The sequence below is a fragment of the Sminthopsis crassicaudata genome, chromosome 2, assembly GCF_048593235.1.
Source record: "Sminthopsis crassicaudata isolate SCR6 chromosome 2, ASM4859323v1, whole genome shotgun sequence".
Classification (NCBI taxonomy): domain Eukaryota; kingdom Metazoa; phylum Chordata; class Mammalia; order Dasyuromorphia; family Dasyuridae; genus Sminthopsis; species Sminthopsis crassicaudata.
The window spans coordinates 315083931-315106880 of record NC_133618.1 but is presented as its reverse complement, the minus strand read 5'-3'; the positions used below and the strand labels follow the sequence as shown (position 1 = coordinate 315106880).

Genomic DNA, 22950 nt, shown 5'->3' with positions numbered 1-22950 from the left:
TATTTGTGTGTGTGTGTGTGTGTGTGTGTGTGTGTGTGTGTGTTTAATTAGACAAGAAAAATTAACTTTTACTTTTGATACTTTTGTATAACAGTACTTTAAATTTTACAAATATATTTTTTTCCTGTGTTATTATTTAAACCATACCATTCCAAGGCTTAAAAATCAAATGATTTCTTCAGTTTTTCAATGGATCCATGTACTTATTTATGCAGAGGTAACTTTACTAATGTGATTTACAAGTCATACATGTCTGTTTATCCTACATTATGCTTGCCACTGTCTTCTTTTAAATTTCCTGGAGAAAAACTATACCATCTTCTAAGGGCTTCTTATCCATATTAACAGTTCTGTGCTACCAAAGTAGCAATTGGGCTGTCCATTTCTTGTTATTCTTTAGTCTTGAGTCTCACTATGAGACTCCTTCATTTTCTAGTCATCTTTGAAGATGTCTTTTAGACCCAAGCCAGAATAAAATGTAGTTAGGAAATGTTTAATAAAATAAATAAAAATGTAATGCAATATAAATAATGTTGATTTGTGGTTGTCTAAGTCAATATGTGATCTGGACCATTGATATTTGAGTTTGACAACACTGTTTTAGACCATTTCTTAAGGACAAATTGTTATTAACATGCTGCAGCTAAAAAGGTTAATATGGTCTCAAGAGAGGAGAGGAATGAAAAAGGAGGAGGGATAGAATTTGGAACTCAAAAATTTAAAAATGTCTTAAAATTGTTTTTATATGTAATTAGGGAAAAATAAAAATTTAAAAAATCTATCCTAGATGGGAAGCCAAAATAGTGGAGTAAAGACAGGGAGTCACCTGACCTCTTCACCTAAACCCATCCAAATACCTTTAAGTAATGACTAAACAAATTCTTAAGCATCAGAATCCACAAAAACAGCAAAACAAATTTCCAGCCTAAGGACAACTAAGCTGGCAGGAAAAGTTTGTTGCACCTGGGTGAAAGTGGAAGTCCAGCACAAGCTGCACCAGCACAGCCTCTGCCCTAGCAAACTAGAAGCAGGCCTTGGGAGCTACTGAATTAGTGAAGGCAGCAGCTGTTTCTGGAGCTCTTAGCCCATAGATGTTTATAGTGTTCTTGGTGGTTTTCTGTAGGTCTCTGATCAGCCTTCCTTTCAGTAGATTAATCACCACAAGAATAGGCAGGTGTTAAAATCCAAAAGTTTTTATTATCTCCTTGGCTCAGTAGCTTTCTTGTGACCTTCAAAGGGACTTCTATGAATATGCAGGAGGACAGCCGTGCCACCACAGGGTGTGAGATGGGATGAAGTAATCTGTCTCTGAGTCTCTTGGTCCCCCAGGAGAGTCACCAGGAGCCTGACCAAAGATGGAAAGAATCTCTCTCCTTGGCTCCCAGAACTTGAGCTCTGCCTCCAGTCCTTTTCTTCTCTGCCCTCACTCTGGCTGAGGCTCCCAGCTTATGTGCTCTACACTGAGTATAAACCAATCATTATATCACTGGAAAATCATTATTCGTTGTAAGATTAATAATTCTCTAAATTCAGCATGATTGATTTAATCACCATGCTAAACTAGACAAAGATTGTCTCATCAATTCCACTGACTTAACACCTTGTTTCAGAATTCTGGCCCATAACAGATGTTGAACAACTGGCCAGATCACAGGGGTCTCTGCTAACATGGAGACAGGATGCAGTTGCTTTACCCATATTCAGATCTAGGTCTCAGTGGGTGGCAGTCCCATTGTGAGGAGTATAAACACACCAGAGCTCACACCCACAGTGGAGCAAGGACTTTCCTCACAGTTCCAGGACAGAAAAAGGTGCTTGTGGTTACTTACAGACCAGAGCACATGCCATGAGAGTAGTTAAACATACCTCTTCTTAGATCATACCACCTTGAAAGAACTGAAAACTTAAAGATCCCTAGAAGTATTGGAAATAGCTGCACAAAACTGCTGAAGCTTAGGACAATGTATCCTTCATCCAGGAAGCAAGCCCTACTTTTAATAGAGTTATAGTAATTGGCTTTAAAAATAAGCAAACAGGGGAGAAGAGCCAAGATTGTGGAGAAGGCAATGCAACTTTCTAAGCTCCTCTCATATCCTCATTACCAATTTTTAAAATCAGTCTCAAAAATAGCATTTGACTGGTAAAATTCATGAAGATTGGAAGTACAGCAACTTACCAGCTGAAGATAATCTGGAAGATAACCAGAAAAGGTTTGTCCTCAGCAGCGGGAAAAGACCAGCACAGGCAAGGACAGAATTGGGAATGGGGTGGCCTCTGTGGTTGGAAGGTTTACATAGAGCTCTCTGTCATAGCCTGACTGCTTTGCTTTGGTTGCGGAGTAGTGGACCAGCAGAGAAATTAGAGCCTAGGGTAGAGGATACTCTGTGGCTGTGCCCACCAAGGACAGGAAGTGACTCAGCGCAGACCATAACACAGCTCTTCAGTGGCATTCTGCAGCAGGGGATTTCAAATACTTTCAAATGGCTTTTGCCTGGGGTAGTGACACTTTCACTACTCAACCTCTAGCCCCATGGCAATCGCTAATCCACACAGCAGGGCTCTTCTCAGGGCACTTCTGAAGCTTGGCCAGTGCTACTCAGGCCTGAGTCAGAGTCACTTCCGGGGTGGAGCTTTTCCCAGAGCACCCTGGCAGCTCCACTGCTCTTTGCAGTACATTGACAGGACAGCTACTGTCCATATACCTATCCCTGCTCTGCAGAGGAAGCTGGAAACCTCCTTGCCCTGAAGGCAGACCCTAAAGGCTTTAAAAAAATGAGTTAAAAAAAAATCAAAATTACAATAGATAGCTTCTATACAGAAAGAGAGCAGGTTTTCAACACTGAGGAGACTAACAGCAGACAGTCTCCAGACAATTGTTGGTCCAAAACACAAAAGGATCTCCTAGAAAAAAACTATAAAAAATCTTAAAAGAGAACTAGAAGAAAAAATGGGGAAAAGAAAGAGAACCTATGTAAGAGAGTAACAACTTACTGAAATATGAATTGGAAAAGGTAAAGAACTCCTGAAGTGCAGGGAAACAGAATTTGTGAATTGGAAAAAGTAAAGAACTCCCAGGAAAGAAGGATTTGTGAATTGGAAAAGATAAAGGCAAAGAATTCCCAAGAAAGTAGGATTTGTGAATTGGAAAAAGAAAATAACTCAGTAGAAAATAACTCAGTAAAAAAAAAAAAATTCCATAGAGCAAAACAACTCATTTAAAAACTCAATTGGACATATACAAAAAGAAGTAAAAAAAGCTAATGAAGAAAAATAACCCATTAAAAATCAGAACTGACAAATAGAAATAAATTATTCATTGAGACATGAAGAATTAGTCAAGAATTAGTCAATTAGTCCAAAAAAAGGAAAAACTAGAAAAAAATGTTATCTACTGAGAAAACAACAGACCTGGAAAATAGATCTAGGAGAGATAATCTGAGGGAAAAAAGAGCCTAGATACTATTTTACAGGAAATCATCAAAGAGAACTGCCCAGATGTAATAGAATCAGAAGGTAAAATAAACATTGAAAGAATTCACTGAACACCTTCTGAAAAAGATCCTAAAATAAAAACTCCCAGGAATATTGTGGCAAAATTTCAGAAGTATCAAACAAAGGAAAAAATATTACAAGTAGCCATAAAAAACAATTCAAATACCAAGATGCCACAATAAAGATCATTCAAGATCTGGCTGCTTCCACATTAAAGGATCGAAGGGCTTGGAATTTGATATTCTGAAAGGCAAAAGAACTTGGAATGCAACCAAGAATAAACTACTTAGCTAAGCTGAGCATTTTCATCCATGGAAGAAGATGGACATTTAATGAAACAGATGAATTCCATTTGTTTCTAAGGAAAAAAAAACAGACCTAAACAAAAAATTTAATTTCCAACCATAGGTTCTCAAGAGAAGCAGAAAGAAGTAAAAAGAACTTTTGAGAACTGTATTTCTGTTGTGGATATACATAAAGAATACATGTATAATTTGATTTTACTGATATAACATATAAAAAAGGGGATAGTGTCAGAAAAAGGGAAAAGGGGAGATAAAAAGAGGGAAACTACATCCCATGAAGACGCAAAGGAAACCTATCATATTTGAGGGAATTTAGAGAGGGGGAGGAACATTGTGTGATTCTTACTCTCATCAGAGTTGGCTCAAAGAGAAAATAATTGACATATTCGTTTTACAGAGAAACTTCTCTCACCCCATTAAGAAGTGGGAGAGGAAAAAAGAAAAGGAAAAGAGTAATAAGGGAAAGGCATAAGAAGGGGGAAGGGATTCAAAAGGGGTAGGGAGGGATCCTAAAGAGGGAGAGGTGCGTGACGCAAGTGGTGCCCATAAGTTTAATACTGGGAAAGGGGGCAAAGGGGAGCAAGAAAAAGAAAAGCATATTCTGAGGATAATAAGATGGTAGGAAATACAGAATTAGTCATTTTAACCATAAATGTGAATGGGATGAACTCTCCCATAAAGTGGAGGCAGATAGCAGACTGGATAAAAAGTCAGAACCCTACAATATGTTGTTTACAGGAAACACATTTAAAGCAGGGAGATACAGTGTAAAAGTAAAAGGCTGGAGAAGAATCTATTATGCTTCGGTATAGTAAAAAAAAGGTCGCCATCCTTATCTCAGATCAAGCAAAAGCAAAAATTGACCTAATTAAAAGAGATAAGGATATCTTGCTAAAGGGTAGCATAGACAATGAAGCAATATCAATACTAAACATATATGCATCAAGTGGGATATATGCATCTAACTTCCTAAAGGAGAAGTTAAGAGAGTTGCAAGAAGAAATAGACAGCAAAAGTATAATAGTGGGAGCTCTCAACCTTGCACTCTCAGAATTAGATAAATCAAAACATAAAACAAATAAGAAATTAAAGAGGTAAACAGAATATTAGAAAAATTAGGTATGATAAATCTTTGGAGAAAACTGGTAACAGAAAGGAGTATACTTTCTTCTCAGCAGTTCATGGAACCTATACAAAAATTGATCATGTAGTAGGACATAAAGACCTCAAAATTAAATGCAGAAAGGCAGAACTAGTAAATGCTTTCTTTTTAGATCATGATATAATAAAAACTACATTCCACAAAAAGTTAGGGGTAAATAGACCAAAAAGTAATTGGAAAATAAATAATCTCATCTTAAAGAATGATTGGGTGACACAGCAAATTATAGACACAATAATTTCAGTCAATATAATGAAAATAAAATAATGACAATGATGAAACATCATACCAAAATTTGTGGGATGCAACCAAAGCAGGAGAAATTTTATATCTTTAGAGGCTTACTTGAATAAAATAGAGAAATAGAAGATCAATGAATTGGGCTTACAACTTAAAAAGCTAGAAAAAGACCAATTTAAAACCCCCCAAACAAATACTTGGAATTCTAAAAGCAAAAGGAGAAATTAATAATATTGAAAATAAAAAACTATAGAATTAATAAAACTAAGAGTTGGTTTTATGAAAAAGCCAATAAAACAGATAAACCTTTGGTAAATCTGATTAGAAAAAAGAAAGAGGAAAATCAAATTGTTAGTCTTAAAAATGAAAAGGGAGAACTTTCCACCAATGAAGAGGAAATTAGATCAATAATAAGGAGTTACTTTGCCCAACTTTATGCCAATACATTTGATAGCCTACCTCCAAAAATATAGGCTTCCCAGATTAACAGAGGAGGAAGTAATTTGCTTAAATAGTCCCATTTCAGAAAAAGAAATAGAACAAGTTATTAATCAACTCCCCAGGAAAAAATCCCCAGGACTAGATGGATTTACATGTGAATTCTATCAAACCTTTAAAGAATAATTAGCCTCAATGCTACATAAGCTATTTGAAAAAATAGGAAATGGAGTCCTACCAAATTCCTTTTAGGACATACAACATGGTACTGATACCTAAACCAGGTAGGTTGAAAACAGAGAAAGAAAATTATAAACCAATCTCCCTAATGAATATTGATGCTAAAATCTTGAATAAGATATTAGCAAAAAGACTACAGAAAATCATCCCCAGAATAATATACCATGATCAAGTAGGATTTATACCAGGAATGCAGGGCTGGTTCAATATTAGGAAAACTATTAGTATAATTGACCATATTAATAACCAAATTAACAAAAACCACATGATCATCTCAATACATGCAGAAAAAGAATTTGGTAAAATTCAACATCCATTCCTATTAAAAACACTTGAGAGTATAGGAATAAATGGACTATTCCTTAAAATAGTCAGGAGCATAAATTTAAAACCTTCAGTAAGTATCATATGTAATGGGGATAAACTGGAACCATTCCCTATAAGATCAGGAGTGAAACAAGGTTGCCCACTATCACCATTACTATTCAATATTGTATTAGAAATGCTAGCTTTGTCAATAAAAGTTAAGAAAGAGATTAAAGGAAGTAGAGTAGGTAAAGGAATTAGAGTAGGTAATGAGGAAACCAAATTATCACTCTTTGCTGATGATCCAATGGTATACTTAGAGAATGCCAGAGATTCTACTAAAAAGCTATCAGAAATAATCCACATTTTTAGCAAAGTTGGAGGATACAAAATAAAGCCACATAAGTCATCAGCATTCTTATATATCACTAACAAAATTTAACAGAGTTACAAAGAAAAATTCCATTTAAAGTAACTACCGATAGTATAAAATATTTAGGAATCTATCTGCCAAGGGAAAATCAGAAACTATATGAGCAAAACTACAAAACACTTTCCACACAAATAAAGTCAGATCTAACCAATTGGAAAAATATTAAATGCTCTTGGATAGGGCAAGCAAATATAATAAAGATGACAATACTACCTAAACTAATCTATTTATTTAGTGCTATATCAATCAGACTCCCAAAAAACTAATTTAATGATCTAGAAAAAATAACAACAAAGTTCACATGGAAAAACGAAAGGTCAAAAATTTCAAGGGAATTAATGAAAAAAAAAATCAAATGAAGGTGGCCTAGCTGTACCAGATCTAAAATTATATTATAAAGCAGCGGTTACCAAAACTATTTGGTATTGGCTAAGAAATAGAGTAGTTGTTCAGTGGAATAGGTTAGGTTCAAAGGACAAAACAGTCAATAACTTTAATAATCTAGTGTTTGACCAACCCAAAGACCAACAGCTTTTGGGATAAGAACTAACTGTTTGACAAAAATTGCTGGGAAAATTGGAAATTAATATGGCAGAAACACACACACAACACCGTACACCAAGATCAGGCCAAAATGGGTTCATGATCTAGTCATAAAGAATGACATTATAAATAAATTAGAAGAACATAGGATTGTTTACCTCTCAGAACTGGGAAAGAGGAAGGAATTTGTGACCAAAGAGGAACTAGAGATCATTATTGATCACAAAATAGAAAATTTTGATTATATAAAATTGAAAAGTTTTTGTACAAACAAAACTAATGCAGACAAGATTAGAAGGGAAGCAGTAACCTGGGAAAACATTTTTATTGTCAAAGGTTCTGATAAAGATCTCATTTCCAAAATATATAATTAACTCTAATTTATAAGAAATCAAAACCATTCTCCAATTGATAAATGGTCAAAGGATATGAAACGCTTTCTAGCCATATGAAAAGATGCTCCAAGTTATTCCTGATCAGAGAAATGCAAATTAAGACAACTCTGAGATACCATTACACACCTGTCAGATTGGCTAGAATGACAGGGAAAGATAATGCAGAATATTGGAGGGGTTGTGGGAAAACTGGGACACAGATACATTGTTGGTGGTATTGTGAATACATCCAGCCATTTTGGAGAATAGATTTGGAAGTATGCTTGTGCATACCCTTTGACCCAGCAGTGTTATTACTGGACTTATATCCCAAAGAGATTTTAAAGAAGGGAAAGGAACCTGTATGTGCAAGAATGTTTGTGCCAGCCCTCTTTGTAGTGGCCAGAAACTGGAGAATGGCTGAATAAATTGTGGTATATAAATATTATGGAATATTATTGTTTTGTAAGAAATGACCAACAAGATGATTTCAGAAAGCCCTGGAGAGACTTACATGAACTGATGCGAAGTGAAATGAGCAGAACCAAGAGATCACTATATACTTCAACAACAATACTATATGATGATCAATTCTGATAGACGTAGCCCTCTTCAACAGTGAGATGAACCAACTCAATTCCAATAGAGCAGTAATGAATTGAATCAGCTACACCCAGTAAAAGAACTCTGGGAGATGTCTATAAACCACTACATAGAAATCCCAGTCCCTCTATTTTTGTTCACCTGCGTTTTTTATTTCCTTTACAAGCTGATTATACACTATTTCAAAGTCCAAGTCTTTTTGTACAGCAAAATAATTGTATGGATATATATACATATGTTGTATTTATCTTATACTTTAACATATTTAACATGTATTGGTCAACCTGCCATCTGGGGGAAAGGGGAGGGGGAAGGAGGGGAAAAGTTGGAACAAAAGGTTTTGCAATTGTCAATCCTGAAAAATTACCCATGCATATACCTTGTAAATAAAATAAAAAAAAAAAAAAACAAACAACAGAAAAGTTTCTGCGTATAGATCCTGACAAGGAAGATCAAAACACATACTCAGAAGATAACTATATCCAAAATCCTGCAAGAAAAATATGAATTGGTCTCAGGACATGGAAGAGAATGTTGAAAATCAGATAGTGGAGGTGGAGGATAAATTTGAAAGAAAAATGTGAGTGATACCAAAAATCATGAAAAACATGAAAAACAAATCATCAGTTTGATAAAGGAGACACAAAAATATGCTGAAGAAAATACCTCATAAACCAGACTAGGCCAAATGGTCAAGAAGGTATGAAAACAATAAGAAGAATGCCTTTAAAAGCAGAATTGACCAAATAGAGAACCCTAAAAATTCACTGAACAAAAAAAACAAAACAAAAAAACCCAACCTCCTTAAAAAGTAGAATTGGCCAAATGGGGGAAAAGAAGAAAACAACTCCTCTAAAAGTAGAATTGGCTGTATGGAAAAGGAGGTACAAAAATACCTCACTGAGGAAAATATTTCCTTGAAAATTAGAAATTAGCAAATAGGAGCTAAGAACTTTATGAGAAATCAAGAAACAATAAAACAAAACTAAAAGAATGAAAAAATAGAAGACAATGTGAAATATCTCACTGGATAAACAACTGACCTAAAAAATGGATCCAGGAGAGATAACTTAAAAATTATTGGACACCTGAAAGCCATGATTAACAAAAGGAGCCTAGACATCATCTTTCAAGAAATCATCAAGAAAAACTGTCCTGATATTCTAGAGCCAAAGGATAAAATAGAAATTGAAGGAATCTACCCATTACCTCCTGAAAGAGACCCCCAAATGAAAACTCCCAGGAATATTATAGTCAAATTACAGAGCTCCCAGATCAAGGGGAAAATATTGAGAGTCAGAAGAAACAATTCAAGTATCTTGGAACTATAGTCCGTTGTAGCAGTTGTAGCAACTTCTACATTAAAGGACTGGAGAGCTTATAATATTTCAGAGGGCAAGTGAGCTAGAATTAGAATCAAAGATCATCTATCTACAAAATCAAGTGTAATTCTTCAGGGGAAAAGGGATATTCAGTGAAATAAAGGGCTTTCAAATATTCCTGATGAAAAGACCAGAATTGAATAAATATTTTCGCTTTCAAATACAAAACTCAAGAAGCATAAGAAACAGCTAGTGGCACAGTGGATAGAGAATCAGCCCTGAAGTCAGGACCTGAGTTCAAATGTGACCTCAGACATTTAACACTTCCTATCTGTGTGACCCTCGGCAAGTCACTTAATCCCAATTGCCTCAGCGCAAAAAAAAAAAAAAAAAAAAAAAAAAAAAAAAAAAAAAAGAGAGAGAGAGAGAGAGAGAGAGGGAAGCATAAAATGTAAACTAAACAGGAAAGGGAATCATAAGGGACTTATTACGGTTAAAATGTTAACATTATTACATAGGAAGATGATGCTTTCAACTCAAGAATTTTCTCACTAATAGGATAGTTAGAATAGGTACATAGATTATAGAAATGAATAGCTAAAAAAATAAAATTAAGGGATGAGAGATGAATATAGAAAGAGGAAGGGAGGGATAGAATGGGGTGAATTATTATACAAGAGGCAAGAAAAGTATTTTACTGTGGAGGGGGAAAAGCGAAGGAAGGTGATAAGAGGGAGGGCAAACTGAGCGAAGTGATATTCAGAAGAAAAACACTTTTGAGGAAGGGCAGAGTGAAAGGAAAAAGAAAATAAAAGATCAGGGAAATAGTAAGAGTAATTGTGAAAAAAAATTGAAGCAAGTTTCTCTAATCTTCATTTCTCTTATATATACAGAGAAGTGAATCAAATTTATAAAAATAAGAGCCATTCCCCAATTGATAAATGATCAAAAGATAAGAACAATTTTCAGATAGTCATCATATCTATCACTATGTAAAAAAAATTGCTCTCACTATTGATTGGAGAAATGCAGATTAAACAATTCCAATGGACTACCATACCTGTTAGATTGACTAAAAGGACAAAAAAGGGAAAATGACAAATTTTGGAGGGGATGTGGGAAAAATGAGACAAGTGCATTAATGAATTGGTGGAGTTGTAAACTGATTCTACTCTTCTGTAGAGCAATTTGGAAGTATGCCCAAAGGGCTATACAAATCATGCATACCCTTTGATGTTGTAATACCATTCCAAGACCTATATCCTAAAAAAAAAAAAGAAAGAAAAAGAATCTATAAACACAAAAAAGTTTATAGCAGCTCTTTTCTGGGGGTAAAGAATTGGAAATTGATATATACTCATCAATTGGGGAATGGTTGAACAAATTGTAGTATATGATTATAGGAGAATGTTATAGTGCTGTAAGAAATTATGAACAGGAAAATCTGGAAAGACTTATGTGAGCTGATGTAAAGTGAAATATATTGTGTACAAAATAACAGTAATATTTTAAGATGATCAGCTGTGAATTACATAACTATTATTAGCAACACAATGTTCCAAGACATATCTGAAGGACTTAAGATGAAAAAATCCATACATAGAGAAAGAACAGATTAAAGCATACTGTGTTTACTTTATTTTTCTTAAGGGTTTTTTTCGTTTGTCTTCTTTTATAACCTAATTATTATTTAAATATTTTGCTTGTATACACTCTGCCTGTATAACCCTATATTGAATTCCTTGAAATCTTAATGAGGAGACTGTGGGGTGAGGAGGCAGAAGAGAGAGAATCTAGAACTGAAAATTTAAAATCAAAAGTTAAAAAATTGTTTTTTTACATATAATTTACATCTAATATTTACATGTTAAATTTAAAAAACTATCCCATTCATAAAGTTTCTTTTTAAAAAGTTAATTTATTGGGGCAGCTAGGTGCAGTGGATAGAGCACCAGCCCTGAAGTCAGGAGGACCTGAGTTCAAATCTGACCTCAGACACTTAACACTTCCTAGCTGTGTGACCCTGGGCAAGTCACTTAACTCCAATTGCCTCAGGAAAAAAAAAGTTAAATTTATTAATTTAATAATATTCCCCAATTATATTTAAGACAATTTTTTGACATTTGTTTTTAAAACTTTTGAGGTCCAGATTGTCTCCCTTATCCTTACTCCTAGGTCCCATTAAGAAACTACATGTGAAGTTATGCACATTTCCATGTGTCATGTTGTGGAAAAAAACATGTAAAAAAAAACCTCAGCAACATAGATTTCCACCCTAATTTAAAAAAGAGCACTCAAGAAATATAAAGTTATTCATGAACTGATGCTGAGTGAAATGAGCAGAACCAGAAGATCACTATACACTTCAACAATACTGTATGAAGATGTATTCTGATGGAAATGGATATCTTCAACATAAAGAAGATCCAACTCACTTCCAGCTGATCAATGATAGATAGAAACAACTACACTCAGAGAAGGAACACTGGGAATTGAATGTAAAATATTAACACTACTGTCTATCTACTCAGGTTACTTATACCTTCAGAAACCAATACTTAATGTACAACAAGAAAACTGGATTCACATACATATACATGTACACATGTAAAATGTATGAGATTGCCTGTCATCTAGGGGAGGGAGTGGAGGGAGGGAGGGGAAAATCTGGAAAAATGAATACAAGGGATAATGTTATAAAAAAATTACTCATGCATATATACTGTCAAAAATGTATAATTATAAAATTAATAAAAAAAAAGAAAAAAAAGGAGCACATAAGAAACATAAAGTTATATAAAGAGAGTATGTTTCACTCTTTATTCAGACATAATCGATTTCTTCTCTGGGTATTAATAGGAGTTTTCATTTGTCTTTCAGAGTAGTTTTGGAACATTGTATTGCTGAGAACAGTGGTCATTTAAAAGCTGGTCATCCCATTGCTACATTGCTATTACTTTGTATAAAATACATTTCACTTTGCTTGGACTCATGGAGGACTTCTCAGGGTTTTTTTCTGAGAGCGTCCTGCCTCAAACTTTTCCATAGAATAATAATATTCCATGACAATCACATACCACATTTTATTCAGCCATTCTCCCCTCAATTTCTAATTTTTTTTTTTTTTTTTTTTTTTTGCCAGAGAAGAGAGCTGCTACACATATTTTTGTACATATAGGTCCTTTTCCTTTAAAAACAATCTTTTGGTATTCTTGCCTAGTAGTGATAGGTCAAAGGATATACATGAATTGATAGCTCTTTGGGCATTGATCTTATCTTTTGATCATTTATCAATTGGAACATGAGTCTTTTTTTTTTTTTTTTTTTTTTTTTTTTTTTTTTTTTTTTTACAAATCTGACTCAGTTCCCTTTTTGAGAAATAAAGAAATTCAGAGAAATTTGCTTCAAAATTCATTTTACATTACTTTTTGTTAACTGCATTTTCCCCCATTTATTCTTTCATCCTATTTGTCCTCAAAAGCATTTTGCTTCTGACCACTCCCTTTCCCGATATGCCCTCTCTTTTATCACCCTCCCTTTCCACTTTCCTGCAGAATAAGATAGATTACTTTACCCATATTGAGTGTGTATGTTATTTCCTCTTTGAGCCAATTCTGATAAGTGAGATTGGTTCATTCACTCTTTCTCCCTCTTTCTCCCTCCATTGTAAAGACTTTTTCTTGCCTCTTTTTATAGCAGATAATTTACACCATTCCACTTCTTCCTTTTCCTTTTTCTCAGTATCCTTTCTTACTCCTTAATGTCATCATCTAAAAAAAAAAAAAAGATATTATCCTTTCATATTCAATTTACAGCTGTGCCCTCTGCCTATATATACTCCTTCAAAATGCCCATAATAATGAGAAAGTTCTAATAAGTTACAAGCATCATCTTCTCATGTAGGAATGTAAACAGAGAAATGTTATTAAATGTTATTAGTCAGTTTTCTGATTAACTCTTTATGCTGCTTCAGGGTCCTGTGCTGTTGGAAGCCACCTGACAATGGCTGTTGGAGATCCAACCCAGAATGGATCTCCTCTTGTGAGAGGATGATACAAGGAGACTGAGAAGCAGTTGCTGTTCTCTGACCTCTCTGACTGAGAGGCTGTTGCATTGTCTGACCTCTCTCCTCTTCCCTCTGCCTCCAATTTATCTCATGCCCAGTCAGCAACACCTGTGTTGGCAAAGGCTGCCCTGCAACTTCTTAAGATGTTATTATGATCCACACCTGTGGTGGCTCTCGGAGCATTGACCTGTCCCTTAACAATTTTATATTTGAAAACCAATTTTTCCACTCAGTTCTGTTCTTTTCATGATGTTTAAAAACTCTCTATGTCATTGAATTTCCATCTTTTCCCCTGACAGATTATACTCAGTTTTGCTTGGTGGATGATTCTTGGTTGTATTCCTGGCTCTATTTCTCTATGGAATATCAAATCCCAAACCCTCCCGTCCTTTAATGTAGAAACTGCTTAAATCTTGTGTTACCCTATTTGTTAATCTTTTTTTTTTTTTTTTGATGCTTGCAATATTTTCTCTCTTAACTGAGGGTTCTGGAATTTGGCTATAATATTCATGGGAGTTTTCATTTTGAGATGGTCAGTAGATTCTTTCAATTTTGATTTTATACTCTGGTTCCAGTATAGTTTTTCATGATAATTTCTTGAAAGATGAAGTTCAGGCTTTCTTTTGATCATGACTTTCAGATAGACCAATAATTTTAAAATTGTGTCTTCTAGATCTATTTTCCAGGTTAGTTGTTTTTCCAATAAGATATTTCACTTTTTTTTTCCTATTTTTTAACTTTTTTTTTTGTTTGGCTTTATTGTACTTTGATTTCTCATAAAGACATTAGCTTCCATATACTTAATTGTAATTTTTAAGAAATTATTTTTAGTGAGCTTTTGTATCTCTTTTTCCAATTGGCAAAGCATTCTCTCCTCATTAGCTTTTTGTATTTTCTTTCTCAGTTTTTTCCCTAATTTTTCTCTCTTACTTGATTTTCTTTTTTTTAATTTTTAAAGCTTTTTATTTTCAAAACATATGCACGAATAATTTGACAACATTGACCCTTGCACAGTCTTGTGTTTCAGATTTTTCTCCTTCCCTCTACCCTCTCCCTTAGATGGCAAGCAATCCAATATATGTTAAACATATTAAAATACATGTTAAATCCAATATGTATAAACAAATTTACAGAATTCTCTTGCTGCACAAGAAAAAATCAGATTAAAAAAAGTAAATGAGTAAGAAAACAAAATGTAAGTGGACAACAACAAAAAGTAAGAATGTTAAGTGATGATCCACACTCAGTTCCCACAGTCTTCTCTCTGGGTATAGATGGCTCTCTTCATGACAATATCATTGGAACTGGCATCAGTCATTTCATTGTTGGAAAGAGTCACATCCATCAGAATTAATCATTATATTATATTGATGTTGCTCTGTACAATGATCTCCTGGTTCTACCCACTTCATTCAGTATCAGTTCATGTAAGTCTCTCCAGGCCTCTCTAAAATCATCCTGCTGATCATTTCCTACAGAATAATAATATTCCATAACATAATTTACCATATTTTATTCATATACCATACCATAATTTATTCAGACATTCTCCAATTAATGGGCATCCGTTCATTTTCCAGTTTCTTGCCACTACAAAAAGGGCTGCCTCAAACATTTTTGCACATACGGGTCCCTTTCCCTTCAATATCTCTTTGAGATATCAGTCCAGTAGAAACTGCTACATCAAAGGGTATGCACAGTTTGATAACTTTTTTAGCATAGTTCCAAACTGCTCTCCAGACTGGTTGGATCTGTTCACAACTCCACCAACAATGCATCAGTGTCCCAGTTTTCCCACATCCCCTCCATTGGTCATTGTTTATTTCCTGTCATCATAGCCAATCTGAGAGATGTATCTTGATTTTCACAATCCTTTTTGAGCTCTTCCTGGCCTAAGACCAGTTCTTATTTTTCTTGGAGGCTTTGAATTGCAGGAGCTTTGATTTTTGTTACCTTCATCTAAGTGTGTGTTTTGATCTTAGTACTATAGTACTTTTCCATAGAAAGGTCAGAATCTTTTTCTGTCATCTGCTTATTTTCCTAGTCTATTACTCAGCTTTTAACTCTTTGTTAAAGTAGGGTTCCATTTCCAGGGTGGAGGTGAACTGTCCCAAGCTTCAGGGATTTTATGCAGCTGTTTTCAGAGATTTAGAGATAATTATATCTGTTGGCATTATCATTAATAAGTGGTCCCTCTGACACTTTAGTGTAAAAAAGTGCAGACCTACAGAATATTAGAATCTGAGGTAGCATCCATCCTCTGGGAATTCATATGTGAGAGCAAAAGCAAGTTAGAGGAATAGTCCAGAAAAAGTAACAGGTGCAAAGTCCTTAGCTGAGAAAATGAGGGTAAGAGGGAGATATAGATGCATTGAAGAGAGATTTGGAATATCAATAAAGAGCAAAATCGGTAATCCTGGAGGAATTAAAGAATTATTTTAATACAGTGAAACCTCTAATGTAGCAACATATTCAGTTCAGCTCAAAATTTAGTAAGCCGCTAGTCTGGCCAAGACACTGAATTAGCTCCTGGTGATATAAAGATAGACATACAATGGTCACTTCCCTCAAGGAAGTTACGTTCTGCTGGGAGAATGCAATCTGTGCTTATCTAATTAGTTGAGTAGGTGGATATTTTTGCTGGTGAGTAAGGAACTAATTACTCTCTCTTGGCTGCTTCTTTCCCTATCATGCTCCACCCCCAACTTCCCCATATATAGATTCCATTTTTCTTTTCCAGCCTCCTTTCTGGTGGTGTTTTTAGTTAATGCTCTTCTTTGCTTTGATCCCAGATGTGGAAAATACATGGAAAGAGGAGATGCTTGAAAAAACAAAACAAAACAAAAACAAACTCCACTTTTCTTACAAATCTCCCACTAATAGATATCTCTATAACTCATTTTGTATCTAGGGTAGTCCACAATTACTTGATCTTTTTCTGCTTTTGGGAACTATAAACATGAATAAAATCTCTTTTGTTTAGCTTTAGTCCCCTAGCTAAAAAGCTTCTGATGAGGAGTAAATTGTGGTCAAAACCGAGATGGGTCAGTTGCTTTCTCTCTCTCCTTCCTTCCCCAAAGTAACCATGGCGGGTTCGGCTGCAAAGGAATTTGCTACTTACTGCTGTATGGAAACATAGTCTTTATTGATTAGAATGGAAACACTGGAGAGCCGGTGGGCAAAATGGCTGCATGGTACATGGCCCATTTTGCAAAAAGTAGATTTTTGAGTTCTCTCTTTTATACCAGAGCACAATCATTCAGCCTGAGAGTGATGTAGATAAGATAAGGATTCTCTTGTTATCTTTTGGGGACAGACAGAAGTCTCTTCCCCTGCTGTGACATTTGGTCTGTTTGAGCAGATTAGAATGGGGGGCTGTAAAACCCTGGCCAGCTCAGATAGCCCAAACTAGTTTGATCAGATCTTGTATCAAAGATCCAAGTCCCAAAGGAAGTTGGAGATCAAACAAGGAATATCAAGGGGCTACCGCCCTCAACACTTCTAGTAGTTATATCTTTCTTTAGTGAATATACTCATATACATACATGTATGTATATATACATACACATAGCTCAGTTTAAAACCGACTTCTCTTTTCTATACTTTTTACCACTCTTACTTTATTTAAAAAATAAACTCAGGAAACAAGGATTGAGAAAAACTCATTTTTCTCTTTGTAAATAAAGTAAGAGTGGGATAGTAGCAAAAAAAAAAAAAAATAAAATAAAATAACAAAGTGTATGTTCACCAGTTCTGTTCTCAGCAGCTTGAATGGCTTCAGTTTTTCTGTATCTCTTTGTTTTATATAGCTTTGATATAGTTTGCTCTCAGCATTTGCTCATATATATATATGTATATGTATGGTGTTAGCAGCTTGCCCTCCTATTTGTGCCATTCCTGCTTCACTACTTTGGCCCTGCTGTAATTCCTGGCTTTCCTGGGAAAGGGGTTCTCAGCATACTCTGATCCACCTCCCCTCCTTGATCCAGCTTCAGATTTCTTTCATATTATTTCCCTTTATACCCTCCTTGTTTTAGTCAAACTGATCTACTAGCTACTTTTTGAATTTAGCTTTCTCTTATCTCTCTCTGTTCCCTTGCTGGGAATCATTCTAACTGGATTTCCCCCTCCCCCCACTTTAAAATCATTTCTAATCCATCTGTCCCTCTCATTTCTGCTCTGGTTTCACTTTTCCTCCCTTCCTAAATTCGATTGTATAGTTAACCATTTTAACTATTATCCTTGAATTCCTTTCCTCCTTTCCTATCATGACTCATTCTTGATAAACCCTAATCATGTATTATTCCTACCATCTACTTACACTCCTACTTTTGCTAAGAGGAAAGCACAGAACTTCTTTCTAGTCTTTAATTTCTACAATCTACAGTTTCTTCTTTTACCTAAAAATCCAATCTCCTCATCCTTTAAAAAAAAAAAAAAGAAAAGAAAAACCTCAAACCCAACTCTTAGTACATCCTTCCATATTTTCAACCTCTTGTTCTCTTATGATTCTCCTCCCAATCACAGGCAATCTCTCAGAAAAATGTATCTGTTCTTGTTGCCTCAGTTTGCTGTCTTTTTACTCCTCAACTCATGGCAATCTGGAACAATCTTAATATACAACTGAAACTACTTTGCAAAATTATCAGTATCTTTTTTTGTAATTAAATTTTTTTCCCCAATTAATGAAAATTTATTTTCTACTCCACACTTCTCTGCTATAAACAACAAAATCCAGAAACTAAAAACATTGAAACACATATGCATAGTCAAACAAAATAAATTTCCACATTGCCCATGGCAAAAAAATGTATGTGTGTCTCATTCTGTCCATTACTTCTTTGTCAGGATGTGGACAATATTCTTCACCATTAATCTCTTGGAATTGTGATTGTTTATTGGGTTGATTAGAGTTCTTGAGCCTTTCAAAATTGTTAATTTTTAGTGTTGATATATAAATTATTCTTTTCTGAATCATTGAAGTCTTCCCAGGTTTCTCTGAAAACATCCTTTTAATAATTTTTTACAGCATAATAATAGTATTCTATTACGTTCATGTATGCTATTTTGGTTAAGCCAGTTCTAAATTGCTAGGCACCTCCTTCCTCCACTCTTAGTTTCAAATTGTCTACTTGCCAACTCTGATATTTTTCCAGTCTTTATTTTCTGTGCTTTATTTGATGCTTGAACATCCTCTTCCTGATACTGTATCTTCTCTGGTTTTTATGACAATGTTTTCCCTTTGGTCTAGCCTACTCTAACAACTGCTGGTCTAGCAGTCTTAGATTTTTATCTCTTTCAAATCTCTCAGCAAACCTATTTTTTTTGCAATTATATAGATGACCCTCCAGAGCTTCAGACCAGTCTGTTAGATATTTCAGTCTTCCACAGACACCTCAAACATGTCTAAAAGGAACTTATCATCTTTTCCCCATTCCAAGTCTCTTCTGATTTTCTCCATTTCCTTCCAATTACCAGGATTTTTAAAAACCTGTCTTTTTTGACTCTAATCCAATTATTTGCTACATCTTGTTGATTCTTCTTCCACAATATCTCTTATCTGACCCCTTCTCTCTACTCATATGTTCATTTATCTTATCATCTCTCACCTGGGTTTTTATAGTAGTCTCCTTTATTGGTCTGCTTTCCCTTCAGTCTTTGACTTCATGGTCCAAATAGCTATTGAAGGGATATTGGAATTTTTTTTCAAATTAAAGTTTTTTATTTTCAATATATACAAATAATTTTTTCCCTCCCTTCCTCCTGCTCCCTTCACTAGATGGCAAGTGATCCAATATAGGTTAAACATGTGCAATTCTTCTACAAATATTTCCACAAAGGTCATGCTGCACAAAAAAATCTGATCAAAAAGGGAAAAAATGAGAAAGAAAACAAAATGCAAGCAACAACAAAAGAAGTGAAAATATTATGTTGTGACCCACATTCAGTTCCCACAGTCCTCTCTCTGGGTGTAGATGGCTCTCTTCATTTCTAGATCATTGGAACTGGCCTGAAACATTTCACTGTTGAAGAGAGCCACGTCCATCAGAATTGATCATTGTATAATCTTGCTGTTGCCGTATATAATGATCTCCTGGTTCTGCTCATTTTATTTAGCATTAGTTTATGCAAGTCTCTCCAGATCTCTCTGAAACCATCCTGCTGCTTGTTTCTCACAGAACAATAATATTCCATAACATTCATATGCCATAACTTATTCAGCCATTCTCCAATTGATGGGCATCCACTCAATTTCCAGTTTCTAGCCACTACTAAAAAGGGCTGCCACAAATATTTTTGCACATGTGAGTCCCTTTCCCTCCTTTAAGATCTCTTTGGGATATAAGCCCAGTAGAAATATTGCTGGATCAAAGAGTATGCATAGTTTGATAGCCCTTTGACATAGTTCCAAATTGCTCTCCAGAATGGTTGAATCAGTTCACAACTCCACCAATCAGTGTCCCATATTTCCCACATCCCCTCCAACATTTGTCAATATCTTTTCCTGTCATCTTAGCCAATCTGAGAGGTATGTAGTGGTACCACAGAGTTGTCTTAATGTGCATTTCTCTGATCAATAGTAATTTAGAGTATCTTTTCGTATGACTAGGAATGATTTTAATTTCATCTGAAAATTGCTTGTTTATATTCTTTGGCCATCTATCAGTTGGAGAATGACTTGAATTCTTATAAATTTAAGTCAGTTCTTTATATAGTTTAAAAATGAAGCCTTTATCTGAACCCTTGAATGTAAAATTTTTCCAGTTTATCTCTCCCCTTCTAATCTAGTCTGCATTGGTTTTGTTTGTACAAAAACTTTTTAACATTCAGTAATGTACTTGAGTTCTTTGGCCATAAATTCCTTCCTTTTCCACAGATCTGAGGTAAACTTTGTTCTTCTAATTTACTTATAATATTACTCTTTGTTTAAATCACAAACCTTTTTTTTTTTCCCCCTGAGGCTGGGGTTAAGTGACTTGCCCAGGGTCACACAGCTAGGAAATGTTAAGTGTCTGAGACCACATTTGAACTTGGGTCCTCCTGAATTCAAGGCTGGTGCTTTATCATAAACACTGTGCCACCTAGCTGCCCTCCTAAACTATTTTTTTAAAAAATAGGAATGGGTGTTGGATTTTGTCAAATGCCTTTTCTGCATCTATTGCGATATGATTTTTGTTTGGTTATTGATATAGTCAATTATGCTAATAGTTTTCCCAATATTGAACCAGCTCTGCTTTCTTGGTATAAATCCTACTTGGATTTATACTCCTTTTTGGTATATTATGCTGGGGATAACTTGCTATTATCTCTTTGCTAATCAATATTCATTAGGGAAAATTGATCTATAAATTTTTTTCTCTGTTTTGATCCTACCTGATTCAGCTATCTGCATCATGTCTGCCATAAAAAAAATTGAAGGGATATTATTAAAGCAAGTTAAACCATGTCACTTCCTTGCATAATAAATTCCAGTAACTCCTTCTAAAAATATGAAAATACAAATTCCTCTGTTGGGCATGTAAAGCATTTTATAATCTGGTTGCAGTCTGGCTGACCAGTCTACTATATGTCCTCCACTACTTCATACATTCTACATTCTAGCCAAATTATGCTTCTTGTTGCTCTTCACACATAACATTCTATCTCTGAGTTCTATACCTTTGCCCAGGTGCAGTAAACTCACAAGGCAGGTCTGGTAATAAATAAACCAGCTACTTCTCATTCACAATTCTCAAGGCAACTAAATAGTCCATCTATCTGAAGTTTGTGCTTCATCTACTATAAGAGAGAATGTATCTGAAATGTAGTGCATGGAAAAAGGCAATGAATATTATCTTTGTTTTTTCCCCTTGTAGGAAAAGAAAAACACCGTCTGTCCCTTCAGTTCCACCCTATGTTACTCTCAACACTACAAAAAAAGTTTCTTTGGGGTAAGACCTTTGATGCTAGTAAACTGGTTTAAACTGGTTGTTGGGCTGGATGAAGAATAGTGAAAACACACAACTATGTTAATATTTGAACTAAATTTTGTTTACTGATTTTAATTTTATTTCAGGGATGATTATAATATCCAGGATCAAACCTTCATCACTCAGCAAGTTCCACTCACAGGATCTAGTGATCTTATCCTTCCTACTATTCAAAAAGGACCAGATCATAGTGTATCATAAATCTGATCAATTTCATATCCTTTTAATCTTTCCCAGTGAAAGCACTCACTAACACACATTCCTCCTTTTTCTAGATAAGGAGTTCTTAAGGATCTATGCTGATAAATAGCTCAATTATGGGAGCAGGGAAATTTTTTAAGTATAGCCATATTGAAAAAGAAACACTGTGTTTAGTATAAGATGAATTATGCCTCCCTTAGTGTGACATGTAATTATGGCTTGGCTGTTTATTTTAAAAGACAAATACACATCCTTATGAGCTAGTGCATTTAAACTACAATTGGTTCAATTAGTGCAATCTCAAGAATCCTTGAGGCTATTGAATTTCATATGAAATTTATATGGTGACTTTCTATTACTACCCAGGGTATGACTTGGAATGAAATATGAACACATGTATGCAGATATAAATTCACATACATTATGGGTTCTCATATACACACCTAGATTTAACATATATTGCCCATCAAAGCACACAGTTTTATAAGATAAAATAAGGGGCAGTCTGCCTTTCCAAATATAAATCTTCATTACCCTAATTAAAAATTAGCACTTTAGCAGAGATGTTCTTATCGTGCCATTTGTTGTCTTTTTGAAATTAAGATTCTTATCTAATTTGGTCTAACATTCCATTTGGTTTGAAGTTAGCAATAAGTTTATTACAAAAATGATATTTCTAAAGTATCTGATAACCTTAATTTATTACATAAATAAGTTTGGTCAAGACAATTTAACTAGAGAAATATGTAAGTTATCTTTAAAATGAGAGGATAAGACCAGATTATCTTTAAGGGATGAGTACCAGAGCTTGTTATTTTAAAAGTATATGAAAGATATTTGGAATCAGCAAAAAAGAGAGGTTACCTACTCAAAGTCGGTATTGCAATTTTTAGTTTCAAATGACCAATATAGCTTACAATTGAAATGAAGGAAAGCTAGGCTTAAGGTCACTTGAAACAAGGCATAAAGTTCATATTGCTGTCATGATAACACAGTCCAGGCTTTATGGTATTTTTATGTCATGAAAAAAATTGAAATTTCTCTTCTACCAAGAGATTTCTATAAAGGAATTGTCCTCTAATAAAAAGACATGTCCTCTCTGCATTTTTCAGTTATAAGAGCATATACATGACAGACAAACCGAAGAGTCCTTCCATATAAAAATCAAGAAATATGACAAAACTTGTTTGCTGTAAGATTCCTTTCCCACTTCACTATAAGATCTTTTCATTTCTAAGAATGACAAAACTTCTGG

At 34.6% G+C, this 22950-nt stretch overlaps 1 protein-coding gene across 1 annotated transcript in view; it reads left to right on the top strand.

The window, feature by feature from the left end:
* Positions 1–22259, top strand: part of BBOF1 (basal body orientation factor 1) — a 73125-nt gene extending 50866 nt beyond the window's left edge. Inside the window, exons 10-11 of the mRNA XM_074284792.1 lie at positions 21381–21455; positions 21581–22259. Coding sequence (XP_074140893.1) covers positions 21381–21455; positions 21581–21695 — 190 coding nt within the window. The 3' untranslated portion in view covers positions 21696–22259. The remainder of the gene's footprint in view (positions 1–21380; positions 21456–21580) is intronic.
* The last annotated feature ends 691 nt before the right edge of the window (positions 22260–22950 follow it).